Genomic DNA, 12,676 nt, shown 5'->3' on the forward strand with positions numbered 1-12,676 from the left:
AATATTTTAAGTTTTCTGGTGATATGGTAAAGGATTAAATACTTCAAGTAAAAAAGGCGGTATGTGGACATCAACAATTACATATGATTACAATAGCAGGAGCAAAGTCTAAACAGTGCTTCCAGTATTAATTGTTGTAGTTGACCTGGCTTAGTGTGGGAGACTCCGGCTTAGAGCCTGGAGTGAATGATACCCTTGGAAACGATTCAAGGTAACTGGGAAACACCAAGAGAGGGATCTGGCTTGTTAGTATCTATTACTGCCTATTGCTATGAAGAAACACTTTGAAAGCACTGTCTGGGTCCAAGACAAAGAACGTGTCATAGTGGCCAGTGACTGTGGGTGGCTGAAAATATTCATTTGAGTCAGTCGGTGCTTACTGAAGATCAAGAAGAGACAAAGCTTTTCTACTTAGGCATCTAAACCCTGAGACACTCTAACAAAAAGTAGTCATTAGTCCTGATCCCAGCCACTGAGAAATTAAATTGCTTCCAGGCTTCAGTAGTTAGAAATGTTTTGGGAATTAAATAACAAATTCCATCTTCAAGTGAAGAAAAGAACTGTCTGAAAATCACAGGACAGGTAAGCAAACCCAGATACCAACATCAGCAAGCATTGATTCAATTACTGTTTCTCAAGCTGTTATTGTTTATGCCTGAGCAGCATTCAGCACGTGACGCCTTCAGACAAGCAAGCAAGCAAGAAAAACTTATTTGTGAACATAATGATTGAAATGTTGGCTCTTTTGGCCTTTACACTACTGCAACTTTACCTCTCTGTAGACACAAGGGAGGTCAGAAGCAGTTCTAGACACTGTAAACAGCAGTGTAGCCCAGAGCAGCCAAACCAATGGACCCTGGTTGCTTTACATTTCTAGTGTCACTTGGATTTCCCGAGGAATGCACTCAAGAGTTACTACAAAGTCTCTTCCCTCTACTGAGGCACCTCCTTCATGAGCCGCAGAGGCCTCTTCTCCTCTGTGAAATTCAGCTGAAGTCATTGATGCTATAAAATGTTGGGAGGAGGGGACAGTGACAGAGAAAAGTCTTATTGGTTTAGAAAAATGAGCTAAAAACTAAATAACAAAGGCACTACCAGCCATACCTGATTATACCAAGAGGGTCTAAATCTTCTTCCTCTTCCTCCTCCTCTTCCTCTTCTTTTTTCTCCCCCTTTTTGGCATTTTCCACTGATGAAAACTGTGAGATTAAGTCAGGTGTCTTCTCCTCTTTGAAAAAATCCAATGCCTCATTTTCTTCATCTTCTTTCTCCTTGTCGTCAGGAATGTTTTTAACCTTGAAGTCAATGGCGCTAGTAGATTTTGTTCCTGCAAAATACCATAGCAGATGCAAAATTGAGAACACAGAATAACAACTACATTTTATTTAATACCTTGCACCTGTTCCTGATGTTTTTTGAGGGGAAATGAAGGACACCATCAGCTTTTGTGAAACTCCTTCAATATTTCTGACTGTCCTTTCTATCCACTGCTATGTCATTACGTGTCTGATCTGTTTACTGATTTAAGGTAGTTCAGTAGAGAAAGACACAGGAAATTAACTTTATCTCAGACATAGCAGCACATGTTTAATCTGCTTATTTAAGTTCTCTATATACAACAGAAACAATAGAATTTCCATGTGGTGTTTCATTCCATCCAAATAGATTTGTCTGAGAAGGGGTTTCCCTCTGAAGTCCATATTTCTCTCCACTGGCTACAAAGAGGTTGTAAATACTCTGCTTATATGTAGGTAGCTAACTTTCACATAGCTAATTGAGATAAAGTCCACTTTTCATTACTAATTGAATTCATTTGTGCTAAAATTATAGCACTAGACAGCACAAAAAAGTTTCCACAGCAGCTCTTCGATTTACACTAAGAAATGAAGCCTGAAATTCTAATTCCTTTCAGTATGCAAGATCCGTCCAACTAAGCAAATTCAGCAAACTGCAACATGTGCTTTGACTAAGTGTTCTCACCACATTTGTTACATGCAAAGCCCAGGAGAAGGAGCACAGAACTATTCCTTGCTGTGGAGTCACTGGATGTTTAGGAAAGCAATTTAAAATAATGGCACTCGCTAAAAATAGGCTAGTGAGAACCATGATGGATAAAATTCATGCTTTCATTCTTTTAACTGTTAAAGTAACACGGTGTGGGAGACTCATCTTACCCAGCTTTTCAGGCCTGCATCTGCCAAATCACCCAGGGCAGACTTCATGGACTAAGTGTGGATGTCTACACCGAGCAAGTGGTCTTACGCTCCCCTTCCATTATAGGCAAGAAAGTGCTGGTCAGGGTAGGCAGTGGATGTTAGAATGCTGCTTACCTTATCCCCACAGTCATCTGTGCTTTACCATATGTCTCCCTAAACACCCCTGAGATGCACAAGATAGTATTTTCAGCAACAGTCTTTATTCTGGCATCCTCTCGTTTCTGACTACCTGAGTGAAAAACTTAATCGTGCTTTTATCAAGCACATTCATGGGAAAGGGGACACACATCTTTTCATTACCTAAAAATTCCAGTAACTCAGGACTCGTTGCTAGGTCCTCATTTTTTGAGATGAATTTCATGATATCATTGAACATAGCTCTTCGTTCACAGATGTCGGATTCCCCCACGAACAGAACTTTTCTAGGCAAGAGCGGAAGGGAAGCCTGTGGATATCGTGCTGCCAGTTTCTGGTAGAGCTCTTCTATCTCACTGTACTTCTTGGACACCTGAAATGAAACACACTGCCCAGGTAAATTTCTTTACGGAGGAGACATGAGGAGCAAAGGAGAAGTTTGTGTGGTAAAACATCAACCCTAGATACTGATGTGGAAAAACATGTATTACCAAGGAGCTTTACAGGTAGGCTAGTAAAAGCCTGCTATCTGCACAGTGAATCCCCAAGCTTTGTTGCTGGCCTTTTAATTCCGTTACTAAAATCCACTCCCTAATGGAATTGAAGTTCACTGCCAGCCACCCAGCATCCGTTTGTCTGACAAGGCATTACAAACAGCAGCCAATCAAGAAGACTATGTCAAAACAGCTTTAAAATATGTAGAAAGTACATTGAACTGAGACATACAAACTTTTTTTCTTTCCCCACTTAATTTTCATTCCTCCCCTATCAAACTGTGTAAATTATTCATAAATCTCAATTTATGTCTAATTACACCATTGAACCTAAAATAAATGCACGCCCTCGCATCCTATCGCTAATTGAGCCTTTGTGAATCTGTGTGGGCTTTGAACAACACCAACCGTAGCAGGCGACACAGCATACAAAGCGTGATAACGCTATATCCAAAGCATACTAATACGCTTCCCAAAACACTGCAGCACTCCACGAGAGCTCATTTCCAACAGTGTGGGGATGCCCTCTGCTGGAATAACCTACCACACAGGCAAGATATTAAACCTTCAGTCCAAACGTTTCCTCATTTGCATCACATCAAGGCTGGACCACAGTAAGGCAATGCAAATGCAGCTTTTCGTCTGCTCTCCCTTTGCTTCAAACCCTGGCTGCCACTGGCTCCTCTTCATCCATCCCTACCTTGGATTTGGTGCTGGAAATGCAGTAAAGGACTGGCTGAATCCAACAGCCTATGATCCCATAGCCCTAAAAGTCAGGATTAAAGATAAATGCTGCTCTAAAAGACATTTTTATCATTCCTATTAAAGCCCAATTTGATTAATATTCAAATATATTTCTTCTGTTCCCTGTAATTCCTCTAGGTCTTGATCTCACGATTATCCTCTCCCCCTCCATGCCTCTAAGTGAACTCCACGAACACTGCAGAGTGAAACCCCCACCACCTGTAAGTCAGCCTGAGTGCGCGCACTTCAAGGCGTTCTGTCAAGTCGCAATATCAAAGGCTCAATCTACTTCACTTCAAAAGAGTCAATCATGCAAATACGGCAAACCATGTGCATATTTGCCAGGTCAAGACCCTATTTGCCTATAACAATTAACATCCAACATCAAACTGAAAGAAAGACAGGGATGCTTTTGAATATTTTTTGCATCAGGAACAAATAAGTGGAATAAGATCAAATACAGCTAGAAGGTTAAGAAAACCACTGGGGAGTTCAAAGTGAGAGCCTGAAGTTTGCTGCTAATCCCTCAAATCTCACGCATGTGCCTTGCCCCCTTCTTGAGGAGAACCTCATGCATGAAAGTACACATACCAGAATGCCTGCAGGATACGAACCTGGGACTCTCAGATGTGAGCAGGAGAATTTGATCTTGCTCAGTATTAATGGGATTTAATGCCTCCTTTCCTTAGGCTCCTTTTAATGTCCCATTTCTGACCTCAAGCTTGTCTTCATATGCTTTATATTCATTGCAAGGATTTCAATGAAATGGAGCTCTCGGACAGAGCTAACTCAAGCCCTTTGGCCAGCCCACGCACACGAATGAAGAGCACTCTCAATTTTGCACTATTACATGAAATACTTATGGCTACTCTGACATTCTTTGTAAAAAGTCCACTTCTTAAAACCATCACAAAATGAAGGTACAGCAACATTGTCCTTTATACGACCACCAGCTTTGGATTCCGGAATCAAAAGCATCCCTTTTTGTAGAGAGCACAAACCACATTTTCACTTGTAGATTCCCAGCTTAAGCTGTTACCAGAATTAATCTTGCTTGGTGACCTCGTGGGTATGCATTATGGTGGATTTTAATTACTCGACCACATGCTGTTCTCCCCACCTGTTTTGCCCAGCAGAAGAGCAAGCACTCTAATATTTCTTTTTAATCAACATGAATTCTTAATGGCTCCTGAACCTATTGCTACACTGAGCAGGGATATTTTTTTCCACTCTCACATCACAGAGGTTATAATGTGAAGGAATTTATCACCACAACACACCTGTATAGCCAGGAAATAGCAACTCCGACACACAGATCTTGGGGCCCACAGAAAGAAGGGCAACATATGCAAACAGGCAACGATGAAAACATAGATGAAAACACACCCACGCATTTACACGCCCTCATTTTATGAAAGGAAGACAGTTCTATAGTAAATTCCTTCCAAAAATGTGCAGTGCGTGTCAAACATCAGTAGCTATTTGTTCAGCTTTGTAAATGAATGAACTTGACTAATAAAAGTAACTTGTAAAAAAGCAGCAATTAAACTGGGCACAGATAGAAAGAGAAGGCATTGTAGGCTGGGTGGATTTTTAATAAGGCTGGGGAGAAAGAAGTTAATTGCTAAAATAGGTAAGGCGTGGCTAGAAGAAATGCATTTAAGATAAACAAAGCCTTTTCTTCTTCTCACAGAAAATGACAGATCTACAGGCAATAATTAAATATCACCTTTGCAGCAATGCCTCCGATGCAGCATCAAAGATAAAACCAATTTCACTCTTCCAACAGGGCAAGAGTATTCTGACCTTTGAAAGAAATACAGCTGAGTTTTCCTTCAATTACCAAATATAATCTCAAGGTTCTACAACTCATTTCCCCTATTATAAAAATGCCATTTTTTTTTTTAGTTTAAAAATCCTTCCAGTTTCTAAGATTTTAGATCTGAAAGTCATCACAGAAGTTAATTTATTCTTCTGTTAATGCTTCACAAGCGTTTCACTTAGAAATGCCATGATACTGATTTTGCACAGTCCCATTAAGGCTGGGGAATAGGGAACTCGAGATTGTTCAGACCCACAGTAAAGGGTAGTAACTCCACAGGTCAGATCTGAAATCTCATTTTTGCTTCATCTGGTTTCAGTCACAGGCCCTTAACGCATCTCGATCCAGTGCGATCTGAATTGCAGCCCAGAGATCACAGCTGGCTTAGAGGATGTCTTTGTCTTGCCTACCAGAGGATACAGAGGAGCTATCTGGACAACAAAACCTGCTCAATCTCATCGCTGCTGGCAGTTGCTCACAGCCCAATGCACAGAAAAACAGTTTTGCTGCTGCCACCTAGGGCATGAGAGTGTGCAGAGCTGCCACTTCAACTGGAGGCAGGCAGTAAAACATCTAGACAGGGAAAATCGGTTTAGCTGACATACCAGGGAGAGAAAGAGAGGAAGGATAAGAAACACAAAGGGTCTCAAAACACAAACCTCGCTCCTGAGGTGGCCCAAACTGGATTAATGTAATCAGAGCTACTGAAAATCCTGCCTCATCCATCCGTCTTTAACCTACCTGTCATCTCAGCCCTGAAGTTGGCTCTTTCCTCCAACATCTCAAATTTGATAATTTCAACAACAGTAAAAAAAAAGTTGCCTCTCCCATCCTGCTGCCACCCTTGGGAAGGCAGAACAGGCACAGCCCCTCCTGTTTATGTTAGCCCCACTGCCCAATGTCACCTCATTCTTCTCTGCTATTCCCCAGCCACTCGGTCCTCTTACTTCACTTGCAAACTCTCTGGAGAAGGGTTTCAGGGTTTTTGTGCTGGAACAACATCCAGGAGACTCAGACATCCAGGTGAACTCAAGAGACATTCAGCACTATGGGTGCAATTCCCCTCACCTGGCAGCCACGGGGTTGGGATTTACCTCCAGGTTAAGACAACTGCCCAAAATGCAGGAGGTGTCTCAGCTCTCCTGACAGTGAGAGTCACTACGTTTTGGTCAGATGTAACTGAAACTCAGTTCACCTGAACATAGGCAGCTAGTGGTACCTTGGATGGCGCGCTGCGTCTCACCTCACTCTGCTCCAGGACCGTGCCCACGTTTTTGCATCCTGTGTCACATCTGCCAGCCCTACCCAGCCTAGGATGACTTGGGGTTTCTTAAACGGTACCAGTCATGTACGCTATGCAAAGTGGGTTTCCCCACACCACAGACACTCAGCTATGTTCTTCTCAACAGTATTGCACTGACTGGGATGGGAGCTTAGAAATCTGCAGCAAATGCAGATGTCTAATCATAGAGAGAAGATTGTTCTGCCTAAAGGTAGGTAGGCATCTGAAGGCAGGGGTTGGAAATGGGTGATCTTTAAGGTCCCTTCCAGCCCAAGCTGTTCTAGGATTCCATGACCTCCTGCCATCTGAGATGGCTTTTGTGGGGCAACGAAATATCACACAGGACCTATGGGAGACCCTCAACCTCCTGAAGGCTAAGTGGAGAATCCCAGGACACTGATGATGGTCTGTACGGTGAATTGTGTGCGATTCAAGTGAGTCTAAAACATTTGTGCTTGGAGGTGAAGCTCCCGACCCCAATTGTCTAAAATGCAGAATCCTTTCCCTTTACAGACAAAGAAGAGAGGCATTTCCAGAGGACAAGTCATCTCATTCTTCTTCTCCTCATTGACCATAAAAGCATAGACAGACTCAGATTAAAATACCCAAGATACAAAGAGTTAAGTTAGGACAGGTAAATCCCTCTGTTCCTTCCAGTAATATATCCAGAAAGGACTCATCGCAACAAATCCATGCAAGGCATCCATCCTTCAACCTCCCAGCTCACAGATTTAAATTACTCTGAGACACCGAAGTATATAAAATATCCGACTTAGTCAGCTAAAAGAAATGTATCCGATGAGGTGAATGTTATTCCTGTCAGACTACGCCAATTTTCTTCTTCATGAAGAATGAAATGTCAAGAGGCCTGACCAGAGAAGAAATCAGAAAGGCTCATTTCATTTAAGAGGAGCAACTAAGGGCTAAAAATCCTCCTGGAGAGAGCAGGCATGGGAATGGACAGTCTCAACAAGCAGGGGGGCCACAGGAGGAAGTCTGTTTCTCCTCTTAATAGACAAGCTGATTTTATCTACTGATTCTTAAGCGAAGCAAAATGTTAGATGACAATCGTCCAGTTTAACGCCTCAGGTTTAGTCGGGTTCTTTCTTGCACAGAGCTGCATTCTCTTATCTGCCCTAAATAACTAAATCACAATACCCCAAACACCCATTTTTAGCCAGGACCAGTTCCTCAGCTGAGGTTACAGAATAGCCCCGTGACACTGGCACACAGAAGGAAGCACTGCGGGAGCAAGAACAAGCAGTCAGGGACAAGGCAGCAGAACAGAACAGACCAGACTTGTGCCAGTGTTGCTGCTTTTACCATAAATGTAAATATAGCACAAGGAGTGCAATAAATGCATGAGATCTGCTCACCAGGTAACTCTTGACAACACTGATAGATGTGACTATCTGCAAATCAGACACTGTGAATATCCATTTATCCACTATCTTCTATGGAGCGTGACTTATACTCGGGCTAATGGTCTACCAGGCACCATGCACTCACATCACTCTGACATTATGGTTATCCCCGAAACATCTGAAAAGAGCAGATGTTCACAGCATGCAACAGAGTGCATCCCTTTACAGTCAACAGAGAAACATACTTCTTGGGCGTAGTTCAGCGAACAGCTAAAGCAGATCACATGGAATGTACCCTAATACACCTTTTTCCATCAACTCAATAGACAGTCCCAGGTGCGAGAGCTCAAGTGGGCATGCACACGTTATAGATGACTTAAAACAGGGGAAATTAATCTCATGTGCTATGTTTTCAAACCTTTACTTTGCAGGTATCATGAAAAAGACAAACCAAAAATGTTTTCTATGGAAACTTCCTTGTAAAACTCTCTAACTAGGGATTTTAAAAACCATGTAAAGACTAACAGACCAAAACTAATAGGTCCAAACTAACCTACTGCAAGGTTAATTCATCTTATTCCGCAATACGATTCTCTCCCCATTCAAGTAAACTACCATATATTTAATTTGTGTTTATGTACACTGTAGCAGGACTTATAAAAATCTTAATTAGTTTCTATTTGTTGATCCATAATACAAAATGCCTTAAGGGCAACAGCAGACATTATCGCTTTGAGCTCCGGGAATAAAACATTCAATTAATGTACGTATAATACTCCTACTGCTGAAATGATACACTCTGTTGTCCTACCAAGGACCTTGATCCAGAGAAGCTGTGATGACAAAGCATCTGCTACATCAGGACCGAAATAATCAAAGTTGATGAAGGAAGTGATCATTAACACAGAGATGATAAAACATTTACCATAAATTGAACTACATCTTCAGGCTTGTGCTTTGCTGATTTGAAGGCAGCCAATCGGGTAACAACAACGATGTGATACTCTACATGGCCAGACATCATCTTCCCACGGATTTCTTGGTATTCCGGCACTGACAAATCCAGCCCTGTGTGTGTATTCTGAATTTGCCTAGGGGAAAAAATACATGCAGAGTTCAGGCATTGGCACGAATACTTTTACTGACCCTCCCCGAGGATCCAGCTCAAAGCTCAAGAAAGCCAGTGCCACCCATTTCAAGAGGACACCAGACAGCACCCACCCTAACACTGTTCCTACTCTGCAACGACACAAATTCAGACATAGCCTGCTTCCTACGTTCTATCCCGAAGCACCTGCCACTGGCCACTGCAGAAAAAATGCTGGAACAAAGCATTTCTGGGAACAGAAGATGGAGATTCATTCAGAACAGGACTCTGCTCACAACAGTCGAAGGTGCTTGTCCTACCCAGCAGAGCAGATGAGAAGAACCCCATGATTTCTCATCACAGCTTGTTTTGAAGCAAATATCTGCTTGCTACAATTCACACCAAACCTTATCCACCTCTCCTTTGACTTAGGACATTGCAGGAATGGCAGAGACCATAGCTGAAAGAAGCCACAGAAGGAATAAGGAGTTTGCTTGAGCACAGGGACAACATGCATTTTGTAAGAGCCAACTGGAGAGCAAGATTAAAGCCTGAAATACAAAGCTGGGGCACAAGAAAATGGTACCTTTAACAAAATAAAGAATCTGCTTCACTAGAATGGAAACCAAAACCTATCAGGGCTCCTTCCCCCAAAGATACCCCCATGCCAAGCCATGGCACACTCTTTACTGCTGTCACTGGAACCAACCAAGTACTCTGCCAAAAGCAAAAAGAAATTTATCATCCAGAGCACTGAACATTCTTGGAACACATCTCCAAGTGTCCCTCCTACGTGTGACTGAATGTTTTTTAATGAAATCAGAAGAGACTGTTTAAAAAGAAAACAAACAACTTTTCATTAAATATTTATTCTGCTTCTTTTTGTTTTAAAACATTAGCCACATGGAGAATGTCAAGTCCCTTCTTCTCTGGACTTCCTCTGGATTGCAGAGGTGTCTCGTGGAATTCTTGCCTCTGTCTTCAGGAAGTTTAGATTCATTAACACGGGTGCCCTTTCCCCTAAGGATATATGAGGTGTATGAACTTTAAATACACTTTAAAGAGGTTTAAAGAATCTAGTCTCAAATAAAGTTTCAGAAGACTCCTCTCATCATGTCAAAACTTGAGCAGTTCTTTTGAAACTTGAGTTTTCCCAGAAGGCAACCTTTGAATCCCCAATACAAAACTGAATAAAAAACTTTAAAGAGAGTTGTATAATGTGGATAGCAACTGAACTGAAAGGGCTGTCAAGCACTAGAACAGGCTGTCCAGGGAAGTAGTTGAGTCACCATCCCTGGAGGTGTTTAAAAGATGTGTAGATGTGGTGCTTAGGGATAGGGTTTAGTGGTGGACTTGGTACCGTTATGTTTACGTTTGGACTCAGGATCTTAAAGGTCTTTTCTAACCTAAATGATTCTGTGCTTCTGTGACAAAGGCAAACGCCCAATTTTGTACCAAATCCTCTCCGGAAGGGACGCTTAACACATTAGGGCTTTAAAACCAGCTCTACCATCATCAATATTTTGTACCAGGCACCTAAATGCTATTCAGTTTGCTCCAATTCTCATTTCCAAGGACTTGAGTTTACACTAACAGACAAACTGTTGTTCTCAGTTACATGCTGTTGGACTGCAAACGCAGAATCAATAGTACTTATGTATAAATACAGAGGTGCCTGGCTTTCACCCAGCAGTCTGTCAAACCTCTAAGTAAGAGTCATTATCTGGAGCGTTGTGTCCTTCAGTGGCAGCCAAAATGTTGACCCAAAGGACACCTGCCAGTAAAATCAGCTGGAGCTGGTTCTTATTTAGAATGTGCCTGCAGCAGGAGGATTGGTCTCCAGATGTGGAGTCACTCAGAAGTTGTGACTGCAGCTGTAAGAACGTACAGGTCTGTCAACTGGTACTCTGAAGTGACTTATTTCTGTTAACACAGCCACAGAGAGAAGATAAATGGCAAATTAACCTGCTTTTCGCCTCTGATGCGAACAAAAGGAAAACTCACCAGTAAACCATCCTGCCTGAATGGCTTTATTTAGCTTAAAACGCCGACCACGTACAGATGTACGGAGATTAGACAACAGCTTCACTGTAAGAGCTGCTGCATCAGAGTCCTAAAAATGCCATGAAGTTAATAAGAACCTTACCTACACCCAGGGTTTTCCTTTTAAAGTTGTTGAAAGTCTTAGCTGCAATGGAAATCGATTAGTGGTAGGGCAAATAGCTGCATTTTTGCTTGTTTACTTCAGGCCTTGTGATCACTTTCGTCATCGTGTCTATAGGAAAAGCACCACTATTACCTCTTCCACTGGAAAAGGTTTTTTAATATAAAAATTATTCTAAACAAACAGAAATCAATAGGGAGGCTGAGACAGATATAGCACAATATCTGAAGCAGACACAAGTTCTTGTAAGGCTTTAGTTTCAAAACAAGCAGCCCCCAGTGCATTAATACAATCAATACTGTTATCGTTGTTATTCAAACAGCAGCACCTACAAATCTCAAGACAAAATATATTCTCACTGCATTTTCAAATCAAAACCAAGCATGTTTTACTCTAGTAGCTTTGAAAAAGGAACAAAAGGAGAAAGCTGCCTGCTTAGATTAGACACACAGGTTTAGCGCTTCTAGTCCTTATTTAAATCTAGCTCATCTATCTCTAAGCTGCACTTCTATCTATGATACAAATGGTTATAAGGGGAGACTTAGGCACACAGTTAACTTCCCTAACATGAATCACTTGAACACAACGAGACCATTCATAGCAATTATACTGCGCTTGCATAATCCAATCACGCAGGATTGGCACAGGAGAGAGGAAGGGGAAATGATATAAAGGTCAGCTGAACAGAGGAGTTTCCACGGTTCACGGAAGAGCCACAAGTTTGCATTCCTGTCTTTTGATTTGCATATAATGTAGAGGCTTTGTATTTTAATTAATCTGTGCTGGAAGGCTAGGATGGGACAGAAGGGAAAGCAGCCACTGCAAGCGAGAAAGCAAAGCGAGGGATGCAAGAACTGTGATCTAGGAAACTTTATTCCAGCGTCTGTGTTACAAGGAGAAAAAACTCTGCATTTTCTGCCCTGATAAAGCTAGCCCAGTTCCAAGAACCCCTGCCCACAAGGGACCAAACTGTGACAACCCAGGTCATAGGAAAAGGGGAAAAAAACTAGTAAAAGCAGTTTATTCATTAAGTGAAGGCAAGATAGTAGACACAAATTAGCCAGAAAACATTTTTATTTCTCTGTATAGTCTAACTACAAGTATACAGCTTATCATTAATTTGTTTCACCATAACAACTAGGAATCCTACTCCCAAACCCAAACCAGCACATAGAATCATAGAATCATAGAATCACCAGGTTGGAAGAGACCCACCGAATCATCGAGTCCAACCATTCCCATCAAACACTAAACCATGCCCCTCAGCACCTCGTCCACCCGTGCCTTAAACACCTCCAGGGAAGGTGACTCAACCCCCTCCCTGGGCAGCCTCTGCCAGTGCCCAAGGACCCTTTCTGTGAAAAATTT

General features: G+C 42.0%; 1 protein-coding gene across 1 annotated transcript in view; it reads right to left on the minus strand.

Annotated features, from left to right (window-relative positions):
• The window catches only part of HS1BP3 (HCLS1 binding protein 3), a 48,367-nt gene that overhangs the window by 34,247 nt on the left and 1,444 nt on the right, over nt 1-12,676 (minus strand). The window contains exons 2-4 of the mRNA XM_069850712.1: nt 8,983-9,148; nt 2,517-2,724; nt 1,105-1,327 (exon numbers count right to left, since the gene is read on the minus strand). Of these exons, the coding sequence (XP_069706813.1) occupies nt 1,105-1,327; nt 2,517-2,724; nt 8,983-9,148 (597 nt within the window). The remainder of the gene's footprint in view (nt 1-1,104; nt 1,328-2,516; nt 2,725-8,982; nt 9,149-12,676) is intronic.

Source organism: Phaenicophaeus curvirostris, chromosome 2, assembly GCF_032191515.1.
Source record: "Phaenicophaeus curvirostris isolate KB17595 chromosome 2, BPBGC_Pcur_1.0, whole genome shotgun sequence".
NCBI classification, from domain to species: Eukaryota; Metazoa; Chordata; class Aves; order Cuculiformes; family Cuculidae; genus Phaenicophaeus; species Phaenicophaeus curvirostris.